The 15180-nt window shown below is 40.7% G+C and overlaps 1 protein-coding gene across 1 annotated transcript in view; it reads left to right on the forward strand.

Annotated features, from left to right (window-relative positions):
• The window catches only part of PALB2 (partner and localizer of BRCA2), a gene marked incomplete at its 5' end in the record, with an annotated part of 28426 nt that overhangs the window by 1304 nt on the left and 11942 nt on the right, over nt 1-15180 (forward strand). The window contains 7 exons of the mRNA XM_080831690.1: nt 444-503; nt 641-743; nt 3944-5431; nt 8562-9220; nt 9787-9858; nt 12941-13102; nt 14826-14911. Of these exons, the coding sequence (XP_080687816.1) occupies nt 444-503; nt 641-743; nt 3944-5431; nt 8562-9220; nt 9787-9858; nt 12941-13102; nt 14826-14911 (2630 nt within the window). The remainder of the gene's footprint in view (nt 1-443; nt 504-640; nt 744-3943; nt 5432-8561; nt 9221-9786; nt 9859-12940; nt 13103-14825; nt 14912-15180) is intronic.

Raw genomic sequence — 15180 nt, forward strand, 5'->3', positions numbered from 1 at the left:
GTTTGAGGATGACAGCTCCTGCCACCTTCAGGGATCTCACAGTGAGATGGAAGGAAACAAAAAGTAAACAGATAGCAGGGTATATAATAAGTATTGTGACAAAGGAAGCACAGAGGAGAGGTGGAACGTCCCACCTGGATATCTGGAAGGACCTAGAATAAAAATCGAAGTTGAGGCTTGAGGAATCAGTAGGACTTAGCAAAATGAGTTGGGGAGGAAATGCTCCACGTGGTAGGAAGTGTTTAGGTCAAGGTGCTTAGGTGTTAGAGAGCTTGGCGCTTTGTGAAAACTGAAAGTAGTGTGGGACATGCTACTTCCTCCTCTATCTGTTGCTGAGGGACCTGCTAAGCGCTGCTTACTCGAGTCTGATAGGCACTGGATCCCTTCTCTCTGACTCCTCCTTTCTACCTGCTCAGAATTGTTTGCTGTTTTTCTTCTTCCAGTTGAAGGAAAAATTAGCATTCTTGAAAAGGGAATACAGCAAGACACTGGCCCGCCTTCAGGTGAGTGAATCTTAACTCTCTCAAACTGAGATATTGTAGGATGAAATGTATACAAACAATTTTTCATAATAATAAAACTTTTTAAAAATACTTATTTTTCTTAAATTTGTTCCTTGAGCTGCTTTTATTTTCTCTAGCGTGCCCAAAAAGCTGAGAAGGTTAAGAATTCTGTTAAGAAAACAGTGGAAGAACATGATTGCTTGCTGCAGCAGGAAATTTCACCACAGCCGAACCACTCAGGTAAAGCTAGCCCATTTACTTGTGCTTGCTGTATTAAAGTGTATATATAATTCAGTGGTTCATTGTGTATTCACAGGATTGTGCAACCGTCATTATCATCTAATTCCAGAACATTTTCACCACCCCGAAAAGAAGCCCTGTACCCATCTTACTGCCAGCCCCTGGCAACCCCTAATCTACTTTCTGCCTCTGTGGCTTTACCTGTTCTGGACAATCCATATGAATGGAGCCATGTAATATGTGATCTTTTGTAATTGACTTCTTTCACTTAGCATCATGTTTTCAACAGTCATCCCTCTGTACTTACATCCAAGTATGCATCAGTACTTCACTTCTTTGTGCAGCTGAATACCATTCCATTGGATAGATGTGCCACAATTTATATATCCATTCATCAGTGGATGGACATTTGGGTTGTTGTTACTTTTTAGTTATTACGAATTTTGGCCATTATGCTGCTATGAACATTCATATGCAAGTGTTTGTGGGGACGTATGTTTTCGGTTCTTTTGGGTTTATCACTAGGAGCAGAATTGCTGGGTCATATGGTGATTCTCTGTTTAACTTTTTGAGAATCTGCCAAACTGTTTTCTGCAATGTCGGTACCATTTTACATTCCTACCACGATGAGCAAGGGGTCCAGTCTCTGCACATCCTCACCTATACTCGGCATTTTCCATTTTTAAAATTACAACCATCCTGGGCGCCTGGGTGGCTCAGTGGGTTAAAGCCTCTGCCTTCAGCTCAGGTCATGATCCCAGGGTCCTGGATCAAACCCCGCATAGGCTCTCTGCTCAGCAGGGAGCCTGCTTCCTCCTCTCTCTCTGCCTGCCTCTCTGCCTACTTGTGATCTCTGTCAAATAAATAAATAAATAAATCTTTTTAAAAAAAAAATTACAGCCATCCTAGTGGATGTGAAATGGTCTCTAATTGTGGCTTGGATTTGCATTTCCTAGTGGCTAATGTTGAGCATGTTTTCATGTGCTGTTGGCCATTTTTATATTGTCTTCAGAGAAATACCTAGTTCTTTGTCAATATTTTAATTCGGTTATTTGCCTTTTTTGTTGTTGAGTTGTAAGTGTTCTTAATGCATTCTAGCTATTAGGTCCTTATCAGATACACACTTTGTAAATATTTTTCCCATTCTGAGAGCAATGAACTATTCTTTTGGTTGAATTGTTTATTTGGTTGCTCTTTCCCTTCTCAATGTTTAGAAAAAAAAAATTAAGCATTTGTATATGTACAGAGAAAAAAATCTGGCCAGAAGTATTCTTAAAAACAATGGTCATGGGGACGCCTGGGTGGCTCAGTTGGTTAAGCGGCTGCCTTCAGCTCGGGTCGTGATCTCAGCATCCTGGGATCGAGTCCCGCATCGGGCTCCTTGCTTGGCAGGGAGCCTGCTTCTCCCTCTGCCTGCCACTCTGTCTGCCTGTGCTCGCTCACTCGCTCGCTCTCTGACAAATAAAAACAATGGTCATGGGCACCTGGGTGGCTCAGTCAGTTAGGCATCTGCCTTTGGCTTGGGACGTGATCCTGGAGTCCTGGGATCGAGCCCCACATCGGGCTCCCTGCTCAGCAGGGGAGTCTGCTTCTCCCCCTCCCCCTGTTCATGCTCTCTCTCACTCACTCTCTCTCTTTCAAATAAATAAATCTTTTTAAAAAACCAACAACAACAGTGGTGATTAGTCATGTTAATAGGTATTTATTAATCATAAAATTGGAGGCTATTGAAATAGAAAGGTGGTATTAGAGTTACTTGAGCAGAAAAAAAAGACATGAAATAAAAAATTAGGTGAGATGGTAGGGGAAATGGGAAGGTGTTGTTCAAAGGGTGTAGAGTTTCAGTTATGCAGAATGAATAAGCTTTGATATACAGCATGGAACCAACAGTTAATATTACTGTATTATATACTTGAAATTTACTAGAAGAATTGATCTTAAGTGTTCCTACCACACACACACACAATCATAACTTTGTGAAATGATGAATATATATTTTTTTAAGATTTTATTTATTTGTCAGAGAGAGAGAGAAAATGGCAGGCAGTGGGAGAAATAGCCTCCCTGCCAAGCAAGGAGCCCAGTATGGGACTCAATCCCAGCATACTGGGATCATTACCTGAGCCCAAGGCAGATGCTCAACTGACTGAGCCACCCAGGCATCCCTGGAAATATTTTTTTAAGGTGTATTTATTTGAGAGAGAGAGAGAATGTGGGGAGGAGGGGCAGAGAGAGAGAGAAAATCCCAATCCGACTCCCACTGAGCACTGAGCCTGACAGAGGGTTTGATCCTACACCCCGAGATCATGACCTGAGCCAAAATCAAGCGTCAGATGCTTAACTGACTGAGCCACCCGGAAATGATAGATATTTTAATTAGCTTGATTGTGGTAATGTTTCACAACGTATACCTATATGAAAACATCTCAGTGTGTACTTTAAATACAGTTTTATTTGTCAATTGTACCTCAGTAAAGCTGGAGAAAAAAACTAAAGAACTAAAAAAACAAATCTTCCCTTTTGTATTTAAAATAAAATATCTCTGCCAAAAAAAAAAAGAGAAAAAAACTAAAGAAAGATGACTGCAATATAGATTATCTTTTAGTTTAGAATCATATTTTCCAGCACAATTCTGTTTGTTTACATTTCCTTAAAATTATTAGTGTATTAGAATATTAAAATTTGAACTTTGAACTACCTGAATGAAATACCATTGACTCTTTCTTAAATAATGTAGTACTTTTTTTTTTTAAGATTTTATTTATTTATTTGACAGAGAGAGATCACAAGTAGGCAGAGAGAGAAGGGGAAGCAGGCTCCCCACTGAGCAAAGAGCCCAATGTGGGGCTCGATCCCAAGACCCTGGGATCATGACCTGAGCGGAAGGCAGAGGCTTTAACCCACTGAGCCAACCAGGCGCCCCTTTTTTAAAGATTTTATTTGTTTATTTGAGAGAGAGAGCATGAGAGGGGAGAAGGTCAGAGAGAGAAGCAGACCCCCCATGGAGCTGGGAGCCGGATCTGGGACTTGATCCCAGCACTCCAGGATCATGACCTTTGCCAAAGGCAGTGGCTTAACCAACTGAGCTACCCAGGCGCCTTGTAAATTTAGTATTTTTATACAATATTTTAAAATAAATAATGGAATTTTTTTGGCTTCATTTAAAAGGAAATTATTAATTCTAGAAATTTTTTTCTCAGAACCTGAAAATAAAATATCTCCTTATGACACATTACAAATCAACACCCATCTGGATGAAGAAACTGGAGAAAAGACACCTATCACACTTGACATTGAGCCTGAGTCCTTCAACCCCGGACATGGCCCTGTGGAGGAACTACATATACAAAGAACAGGTGATATTCAGGAACATTTTCCCTATCAGGTCAGTGGCTCTGGTGCTGAGAAAAGGCAGAGTAAGCTGCCAGGGAGAAGAAAAAAGCAGCAGAAGAGAACATATACTACACAGGCAAGAGGATCTTTCTTTGATGCGGATTCATTCCTACTCTCTGAGAAAAGACTAAAGAAACAGGAGGAAATCAGTAGAGAAAATCCTAGGACACCTATAAATGAAAGAACTTGTCATTCAAGTTCTACATCTGACATTCCTGGTTCTCCAGAACCAGTGACAGAAACTAACCTAAGGGGTATATTAATTCCACCAACTGCCAAACCACAAAGAGGTGTCAATGCTCTAATAAGAGGAAATAATTTCTCCAGCGTTCCTACGGTTGCTTCATTTACTCTGTCAAATAGCAGTAGTGGTCAGCACCTTGAACATAAGGCTCCTAAAGGTGACTGTGAACTCACTACTCACAATATAAAAAACATTAATCTTGTTTCACCTGTAAACCTAGAGGCACAAGGCAGAAGCATGACGGTCTCTACAGATAACTCAGAGGTAAACAAAGCTGTAAGTGCAAGTGGCCAGCTGCCTAGAAGTCCTGGCTTAGAGGCAGAAAATTCATACTCTGTACATGAACTCACTTATGGTAACTTACCAGCAAATGAAAACCAAAACTTAAAAGGACAGAATCACACAGAGGAGTCTTTACCATCTCCCCATAACACTCTTGAAGGTAGAAACGAAGGTCTTCAGGAAAATGAGGTTTTAAGTCAATCTACGAGTCTTAGCCCAGAAGTAATCTCCCCTGCTTCTGCAGAAGATCAAACACATTCTTGTACAATGCTCGAAGGCCTTCTATTTCCCGCAGAGTATTATGTTAGAACGACACGACGCATGTCAAACTGCCAGAAGAAAGTAGCCCTGCAGGCTGTCATTCAAAGTCATTTGGGTGTCAGAAAGAAAGGTTTGAAAAATAAAAGTAAGGAGGAAACTAAAAATTTAAACCTTTGCAGTGAAGAAACTGACCAGAGTGAAATTAGGACATCTGACACATGCACAGGACAACTAAGTTCAAGAAGACCTGAGAAACGTCTCTTGTTAACGGAGGTCAACACTCCCACTGGGCCTACTGAGGCTGACCTTCCCAGGAAGGCAGTTACCCAGCCATCTGGTAGAAGATACGGAGGAAAAAGAAAGACAGTCTCTCCACCTGTATTAGATCATCATCAACTACTTTTGCCAACTCCTGGCACAGCAGGTGTTCATAGATCCAAGGAAGAAGTCACCTTACACGAAGATCTGGGTGAAAAAGCAATTCATCATGGTAGGAAGAGAATTAAAGGTAAATCAAGGTGTGGTTGATGATGGTAACCAATACGTAATACTTACTATGTTCCTGTAAGGTTTTTTCAGGTTGTTTTTTGTTTTATTGTTTTTTTTTTAATTTATGTGAGAGACAATGCAGGGAGGAGCAGAGGGAGAGAGACAAGCTGACTCCATGCTAAGTGTGGAGCCCAGGACAGGGCTCAATCTGATACCATGACCTGAGCCAAAACCAAGTCCAATGCTTAACTGAGCCCCAGTGCCCTGTGCCTGCTACTTTTTTTTTTTTTTAAAGATTTTATTTATTTCTTTGACAGACAGAGATCACAGGTAGGCAGAGAGGCAGGCAGAGAGAGAGGAAGGGAAGCAGGCTCCCTGCTGAGCAGAGAGCGCAATGTGGGTCTCGATCCCACCCCAGGATCATGACCTGAGCTGAAGGCAGAGCCCCTAACCCACTGAGCCACCCAGGCACCCCTGCCTGCTACTTTCTTTTTTTTTTTTTTTTTTTTTAAGATTTTATTTATTTATTTGACAGAGATCACAAGTAGACAGAGAAGGAAGCAGGCTCCCTGCTGAGCAGAGAGCCTGATGCGGGACTCGATCCCAGGACTCTGAGATCATGACCTGAGCCGAAGGCAGCGGCTTAACCCACTGAGCCACCCAGGCGCCCTGCCTGCTACTTTCTAAATGTTGTGCAGATACTAACTCCTTGAATCACCAGAGCAACCCTACATGAAGTAGAATCTATTTTTAGCCTCACTTTACAGACTTACAGAAACTGAAGCACAAGGATCCTAAAGTGACTAATTCATTCAAGTGACAGAGCCAGGATTCAAACTTGGCTCTGTGGTACCAGAATTTGTGAATGTGGTTGAAGCATTGACATTGAAAGGGAAAATATATTAGATATTTAGCTAAAATTAGTATTTATTCAGGTACAGCACAATCTATCCATAGAGAAAAGTTTTATAATCTATAGAGGAAGTGTTTGAAATGTGTGTCAGAGTGTGAGTCCACTAACAAACTATCTTAGGAATGACCATGTGGGGGCACCTGGCTGGCTTAGTCCAGAGACTAAGATCTTGACTAAGAGACTAAGACTCTTGATCTTGGAGTTGTGAGTTTGAGCCTTCCTTACATTGGGTGTAGAGATTACCTAAAAATAAAAATCTTAAAAAAGGGTGGTGGGGGGATATAATTGTGTAGTAAAATGCAATACGTCTGAGCAACATTTTTGGGTAACTAATAAATAAGTTATTGGGTAGCTTTTTTGGGTATCTAATATAGCCTCTCTGCGATCTGTGGGACACAAGATTTTGGAGGATAGCAAGTGACAGAATTTTAATATTTTTATTCATTTACCCTGGAGTTCTCACATTTGATAAAGCAGGCGTAACAACTAGGTAATTCACTCTGGTTCTGTATTAGACAACAGCAAAACTTACCTACTGTTAAGGGCAAAATAGTAAATATTGTCTTTGTGCTCCCTCATAGCTAGTCAAGTGTAGTGGGAAGGTAGCCACAGACAAATATGAATGTGTTCCAATAAAACTTCATTTACAAAAACAGGCAGCTCAGTGCTCTGTAGCATTTGGACAATAATTAATTTTTAATTAACTAAAAGACCATAATCGTTACATGACTTTTTTTATTGTGATCTTTAAGCCAACAAGAATATAAAGTAATCAGAAAGTAGGACATTCTAATAATAAACTAGAAACATTTTTTATGTACTTTGAAATAATCTGCAGTGGTTTTAGTAACCTGCTGCTATATTAAACATTTTTTTTTCTTGAGGTGATCTTCACATTACATAAAGTTAACCATTTTGAATGAAGTTATTAATTCACTGGCATTTAGTATATTCACAGGGTTGTGCTACCAGGACCCTTACCTAGTTCCAAAGCATGTTCATCACTCCAGAAGGAAACCCGTGCCCCTTAAGCAGTTCCTCCCCTTTTCCTCTCCCTGCCCCAAGCCCCTGGCAACCACCAATATGTATTCTCTCTTAATGGGTTTATCATGTTTTGGGTATTTCATATTAAAGGAATTAATAGACTATGTGACTAATAAACTATGTGTCTGACTGCTTTCCCTTAGCTGGTTTTCGAGATTCATCCATGCTGCAGCATGTATCCATACCTCATCCTTTTTTTATGGCTGAATAATACCCACTGTATCTGTGTGGCACCGTTTATTCATTTATTAGTTGATGGATGCAGCTTTCCCCATCTTGGGCACAACTCCAGCTTCTGGCTCCCAGGCACGCTGTGACAGAGTGTCTGCAGAGGTGGTCGGGCCAACTTCCTCTACATTTTGAATGGTATAGAATGCCGACTGCTTAAGAGTAGTAAATTACCCTACTTCAGTGAGACGAGCCAACATTTTGTAGACTGTGCTCTGGGAGCCTATTGGAATCATGTTTTATAGTTGGAATCATAGTTTGTTTTGTTTTGTTTTTAAAGATTTTATTTATTTATTTGACAGACAGAGATCACAACTAGGCAGAGAGGCAGGCAGAGAGAGGGGGGAAGCAGGCTCCCCGCCGAGCCGAGAGCCCGATGCGGGGCTCGATCCCAGGACCCTGGGATCATGACCTGAGCAGAAGGCAGAGGCTTAATCCACTGAGCCACCCAAGCGCCCCTGGAAGCATAGTTTTTTAAGAGCAGAAAGGACTCTAGAGTTTCTTAGTCCAGTTCCATTAGGAGAGACCAGGGAAAATGAAGTGAACTGACTTGCCCAAAGTAACAGTGGGTCAGTGGTAGAGCTGGGACTAGACGCTGGTCTTCCTTCACTAATGCAGTCAGCTTCATACTGTTTTTGGTACTGCGAAAGGAGAACTGCCAGGTAGTCACCAAGCTGTGGCCGGCTTTTGAACCATTCGCGGAGGTTTTAGAGTCCTGGATGGGAAGAGTAATGAACATTTTGTTCTGCCATGGTGTTTAGAAGCTCACACTCTGTTGGGTATTGGTATTTGTTGTTGTTGTTCCTTTCTATTTTAGGGAAGGACAATCACTGTCCAAAAGAGGACTTCCTTTCTTCCAGAAATAATGCTTATCTAGCTTTGGATTCTGCTACGTTCACGACTTCGTTTCAGGAGAATGAATTGCTAAGTTTAAAGCAACTGTCATCTTTTCTCAAAACCACAGACTTTCAGTTACCCGATGAAATCTTTGGACCTCTTAAGCTTGAAAAACTGAAGTCCTGTTCAGAAAAACCAGAGAAAGTTGAGCCTTTTGTATCAAACATGTATGGACAGAAGCACCTTAAGGAGGGAAACTGTAGTGTTTCAGAAGAACTGAGTCCTAAACAAATCGATACTGAAATGGAGGACTTGGAAGAGGAAATTCTTGTTCTCCCAGGAAAAGCACAACCTAAAATGTCACACCCAACAAGCCGGTCTCAGAAGAAGGGCCTTTCTTCATCTATATTACTTTTCACGCCTTTAAATACTGGTGCCCCTGAGGATAATAACAGGCCCACAGCAGAGATGTGCTCGCCCACTTTCCCCATCTTAGGCACTACTCCAGCTTTTGGCTCCCAAGCACACTGTGACAAAGTGTGTTCAGAGGTTGTTGGGCCAACTTGCTCCAAACCCCAATTTCCTCACTTAAAAGACAGTGATCGGAAACAATGCGACAGTTGGGCCAGCCCACCAAAATCAGATGGCAGCCTGGTTGCGTCAGGTAGAGGACAGCCTTCCTGTGACTGTGATTCTGGTTCCCGGGCAACCCCTTTTCCCACCGGGTCAGTCACTCTCAAAGATAATCAGCTGTCTGGAAATCCACACCCAGAGTCATGGAAACAGGTACAGTCCGCTTCCCTGGTGAGATTTTCTATGGAGAAATGAAATATCTTAGTGAATTTGGACAGCATATGACTTTCTTACATGTTGGCTTCTCAGTGTTTAAGAATACTGTAACATGTCTCTTTGCTAGACTTCACTGTAGCCATTAAGTTCAGATGGACAAAGTCAAAGTTAAGAATGTATTTTTTTTTTTAAAAGATTTTATTTATTTATTGGACAGACAGAGATCACAAGTAGGCAGAGAGGCAGGCAGAGAGAGAGAGAGAGGAGGAAGCAGGCTCCCTGCTGAGCAGAGAGCCCGATGTGGGACTCGATCCCAGGACCCTGGGATCATGACCTGAGCCGAAAGCAGAGGCTTTAACCCACTGAGCCACCCAGGTTCCCAAGAATGTATTTTTTAAATATGGGGGATCCATTCCCTTTGTCATTAAGGAAGCAGTTGCATATGGAGGTTGGCTGCTTTTATCAGAGAAAATAACACATACTGGGTGACACTGATGAAGAATGAACAATGCAGGCAGACATGTATAAAGCCTAGATTAATGGTGTGACTTTTATTTCCACAGACTGAAGTAGCAGACCTTCCTGCTTGTAATAGCTTAAACCCAGGCCACCTTCAATTGGTTTCAAAGTTAAAGGTCAGAAGACTGTTCCCTTATAATGTCTTGTGTCTTACATGTGAAAAAAAAGAGTTAATGAATTGCTAGCAAAATCGGGAAGAATTTGATTTATAGCTTCTCATTTTTTTTTAAAGATTTTATTTATTTATTTGACAGACAGAGATCAGAAGTAGGCAGAGAGGCAGGCAGAGAGAGAGAGAGGTGGAAGCAGACTCCCTGCTGAGCAGAGAGCCCGATGTTGGGCTCGATCCCAGGACCCTGAGATCATGACCTGAGCCAAAGGCAGAGGCCTTAACCCATTGAGCCACCCAGGTGCCCCAATATAGCTTCTCATTCTTAATTTAACACTTAAATACAGGTGGTGAAATAGATTCAGAAAAACATTTAAATTCTTTGTTTTTCACAATATTTAGCTATATTTATGTTTTGAGCTCTTCTCCAGAAGAAGTTTATATATCAAGTTATTGCCAAGAACAACTTAAGCTAGGTAACTCATCTTTCTATGTAAATTTAAATCTGTCAATTTGACAGAGAGGGAGAAAGTCATTCATGACCCTCCCATCCAAATGGTATAGTGTTTCTAGAAGAAAATGGTGATTTATAAGAAAATGGGTAGTTCTTGGGACGCCTGGGTGGCTCAGTTGGTTCGGCCACTGCCTTCGGCTCGGGTCGTGATCCCAGAGTCCTGGAATCGAGTCCCGCGTCGGGCTCCTTGCTCAGCAGGGAGCCTGCTTCTCTCACCGCCTCTGCCTGCCTCTCTGCCTGCTTGTGTGTACTCTCTCTCTCTGACAAATAAATAAATAAAATCTTTTTAAAAAAATGGGTAGTTCTTTATAAGAAAATGGGTAGTTCTAGATGATAATGAATGGTTAATTTTTCATATGCTATGTGATATATATGTAATATTTCTGAGAAATATAAGCTACAGTATTCTGCTAATGCTATTTCAGTAAATCCCAAGAAGTGGATTGAACCTGTGTCCTAGTTAACTTTTGTACATGGTACTTGAAGTAGCACGATACAGAGCATGGTTTCCCAATCTCTGCACTCTGGACATTGGGGGCTGGATAGTTCTCTGTTGCAGGGGCTGTCCTGTGCACTGTAGGACATTTAGCAGCAGTCCTGCCTCTACCCACTAGAGCCAGTAGCGCCCTGCCTCCACTTACGATAACCCAAAATATCTGCAGGTATTGCTAGATACCCCCCAGGAAGGGTTGCGAAACGCCTCCCAGCTGGGGAACAACTGGTTGTAAAAGAAAGAGCTTGAAACCGCATAAACTGTTTCTGCCAGATACGGGCCATGTCATCTTGGACAAAATATTTACCCTTTGAGCCCCAGATTCCTTTTGTATAAAAGATACATAGTAATGGTCATTTCAAAACTATTCTTTTTTTTTTTTTTAAAGATTTTATTTATTTATTTGACAGAGAGTGAAGAAGATCACAAGTAGGCAAAAAGGCAGGCAGAGAGAGAGAGGGGGAAGCAGGCTCCCTGCTGAGCAGAGAGCCTGATGCGGGGCTTGATCCCAGGACCCTGAGATCATGACCTGAGCCGAAGGCAGAGGCTTTAACCCCCTGAGCCACCCAGGCGCCCCTCAAAGCTATTCTTGCATTGGTTTTAGTAACTTCATTTCTTAAAAGAATAATTTTTTTTAATTTATAGGTAAATTTCATTTGCATTTTCTAATTTATAGGCAAAAAAGTTATTTATTATTCTAATAGGGGTTTTATGTGTGGGGTTTTGTTTTTTTGGGGGGGTGGTCTGTGTGTCTTTAGTTATACCTCTCTCTCTACCTGGTCTCCATTTTCTCAAGTATTTTTTTTGCCTGCATCGAACTTAAGAGATTTTCCATTCTTTGGGTCTCCCCCAAAAAACTAGTTTTTGCTTGTATTGAGTGTTAATTAGGTTTTTTTGGTTTCCTATTTATTTCTGTATTTACCCTTAAGAGTTGCTTCTGTTTTTCATTGTGCTTACTTTCCTGTTCTTTTGCTAATGTCGTGAGCTGTTTTCTTATTCTATTTTTATTTTTCTTGGGTTTTTTTGATCAATGCCTTTATGATTATAAATTTCTTTTGGAAATGCTACTTCAGCCATGCTCTGTGTGTTTCAGTGCATGGTGCTCTCTTTGTTTATTTGGAAACACAGTTGACTCTTGAACAACATGAGTTTGAACTGCAGAGGCGCACTTACAGGCAGACATTTTCTTTTGCAGTAAACAGAGTACAGAATTATATATGTGTATTCTTTCCTTTATGATTTTTTCATAACATTTTCTTTTTTCTATACTTTATTATATATAATATATAATACTTATAACATACCAAACATGTATTCATTAACTGTTTATGTTATCAGTAAGGCTTCCTGTCAGTAGTAAGCTATTAGTAATTAAGTTTTGGGGAAGTCAAAATTTACATGCAGATTTTTGACTGTGTGGGAAGTCGGTGCACCTAACCCCTACATTGTTCAAGGGTCAACTGTAGTATGTTGTTTCGGTTTTATTCCCTCTTCAACCCATGGATGTTTCATTTCCAAATGGGCAAGTTCTTAGGGGCTGTGTTTTGTGATTAGATTTGAATCTGTTCCATTCTGGAGCTACATGCTATACATTTTTAGATTTATCATGATAGAAGTGGCGGGGGCAATTTTTTTAGTACATACATTTTTTTTTAAGATTTTGTTTTGTTTTAAGATTTTATTTATTTGACACAGAGAGACATCACAAGGAAGCAGAGAGGCAGACAGAGAGAGGGAAAAGCGAGAGCCCGATGCGGGGCTCAATCCCAGGACTCTGAGATCATGACCTGAGCTGAAGGTAGAGGCTTAACCCACTGAGCCACCCAGACGCCCCAGATTTTGTTTTTGAGTAATCCCTTCACCCAACATGGGGCTTTAACTTACAGTCCCAAGATCAAGAGTAATAGGCTCCACTGACTAAGCCAGCCAGGTGCCCCGCTCTTTCTTTTGGTCTACAGAAAACTTTAATTACATTTTACTTGGTATTTAATCCTTATAACCCAACACTTTTCATACTTACTCTTTTCATGAAACAGACCCCATGTATGGCCTTAACATAACTGTGGGTACTGTTTATTTCAGAATCCTTCCGGTTCCTGCTCGGTGGATGTGAGTGCCACATGGTGGGAAATAGCAGGTTTCAAGGAGCCATGTATCATAACTGCCTGTGAATACGTAGTTTCTCTTTGGAAACCACTTGATACTTGGCAGTGGGAAAAACTTTATTCCTGGCAATTCACAGAGGTAAGTCAGAATCTTGGAGCTGAGTGCGGTCTTTATAAGCGTTTACATGGTAATGTAGATGGGCAGCTACCGAGAATGGGACCCATGACCATGCAAGACAGAACTGAGACAGGTCCTTTTTCCCACCATTTCATTATGAAAATTTTCAAGCATAGAGAAAAGTTGTACAGTAAGCCCCCATATACCCACCATCTGGACTAGAGTGAACCTTGTGCTTTGTTTATTTTTATCATGTTTTTTGAGAAATGGATTTTTATGTTGGACGTATTTGAGTAGCTTGGAATTTTGTGTCTTTTCTAACTTCTAAACTTGCTGAGACTCATGTTCCTTACCCCTCACCAAAGCATTGTTCCTGCTTCTTTTCTTTTCTTTTTTATTTTAAAGATTTTATTTATTTATCTGACAGAGAACACAAGTAGGCAGAGAGGCAGGCAGAGAGAGGGGAAGCAGGCTCCCTGCCAAACTGAGAGCCCAATGCAACCTGGATCCCAGGACCCTGAGATCATGACCTGAGCCGAAGGCAGAGGCTTAACCCACTGAGCCACCCAAGCGCCCCCTGCTTCTTTTCTTTCTATATTTTCTTCTAGTCCTTGTCCACCTTCAAACATATCATACATGCTTGCAATCCTGGTGTGCTTAAAATTTTTAAATTGGCCTTTTCTCACTTAAGATATAAACATTTTTCCTTGTTTCTACATAATCTTCATACTTTATTTTTAATTTTTTTTTCAACTTTATGGAAGTATGATTGACAAAATTGTAATGTACTTAAGGTGTATAATGTGATGATTCGGTATTTTATACACTGTGAAAGAACTCCCACAATCAGGTTCATTAACATGTATCAGCTTGGGGTGCCTGGGTGGCACAGTTGGTTAAGTCCCCGACTCTTGGTTTTGGCTCAGATTGTGATCTCAGGGTCAGCGCTCAGCACAGTCTGCTTGGATTCTCTCTCTCCCTCTGCCCCTCCCCATCCCGTGCACTCTCTAATAAAGAAAACTAAACAACAACAACAACAACAAAAAACATATCCACTCACATAATTTTGGGGGGTTTTGTTTGTTTGTTTTGTTTTTTGGTGTGAATGCTTATGATTACTCTTAGCAAATTTCATTGTTCTCCAGCATAGCCACAGCCTCTGGCACCATGCTTTCTTTGCATAATAATGCTTAATAAATATTTATTTATGTGAATAAACTTATTTTATTATTTTTTAAAATAAACTTATTTTAAGATTTTTCTTTTGAGACAGAGAGAAAATACGAGCAGCGAGGGAGGGGTAGAGAGAGAGAGAGAGAGAAACAGGCTCCCTGCTGAGTGGAGAGTTCTACAGGGGACTTGATCCCAAGAACTTGAGATCACGACCTGAGCCAAAGACAGACACTTCACCAACTGAGCTATCCAGGCGCCCCTGGGATAAACTTACTTTAAATGGCTGCATAACGTTCCATTTGTCCACACGGCAGACTTTATTGAATTATTCCTTTATTGTTAGAAGTGTAGATCGTATTAAATAAACGCTACCACACACACAGCTTTGTATAAGCTTATTTTGATTTACAGCTTAGAGAAAGGGTGTTTGCTAGACTTTCTCACCTTTGTTTGCTATTTGAAACTGTCCTGGTGCAATGAATAGAAGAGAATGTGACAGATTTTGGAAAATTTAGATTAATTAAAAATGAAACAACCAAGTATAATTTTTGACTTTTTTATTTTATTTTAGGTTCCAGTATTACAGATAGTTCCAGTGCCTGATGTTTGTAATCTCGTGTGTGTGGCTTTGGGAAATTTGGAAATCAGAGAAATCAGGTATATAATTCTCAAGGAGTAGTTTTTTCTTTTCTCTTTCTCTTTACCTTTCTCTTTGTCTCTGTCAGCTTGTTTTAAATGCAAGTTATAACCTAGGCTTGAATCTTAGAATCTAAATTTAGGGACAGGTGGATGGCTCAGTTGGTAGAGCATGTGACTTTTGATCTCAGGGTTGTGGGTTCAAGCCCCATGTTGGGTGTAGAGATTACTTAAAAATAAAATCATTAAAAAACAAAATCTAAATTCAGATCCAAGAGAGATTTGTTTTA

The sequence above is a fragment of the Martes martes genome (genome assembly GCF_963455335.1).
Source record: "Martes martes genome assembly, contig: SUPER_18_unloc_1, whole genome shotgun sequence".
NCBI classification, from domain to species: domain Eukaryota; kingdom Metazoa; phylum Chordata; class Mammalia; order Carnivora; family Mustelidae; genus Martes; species Martes martes.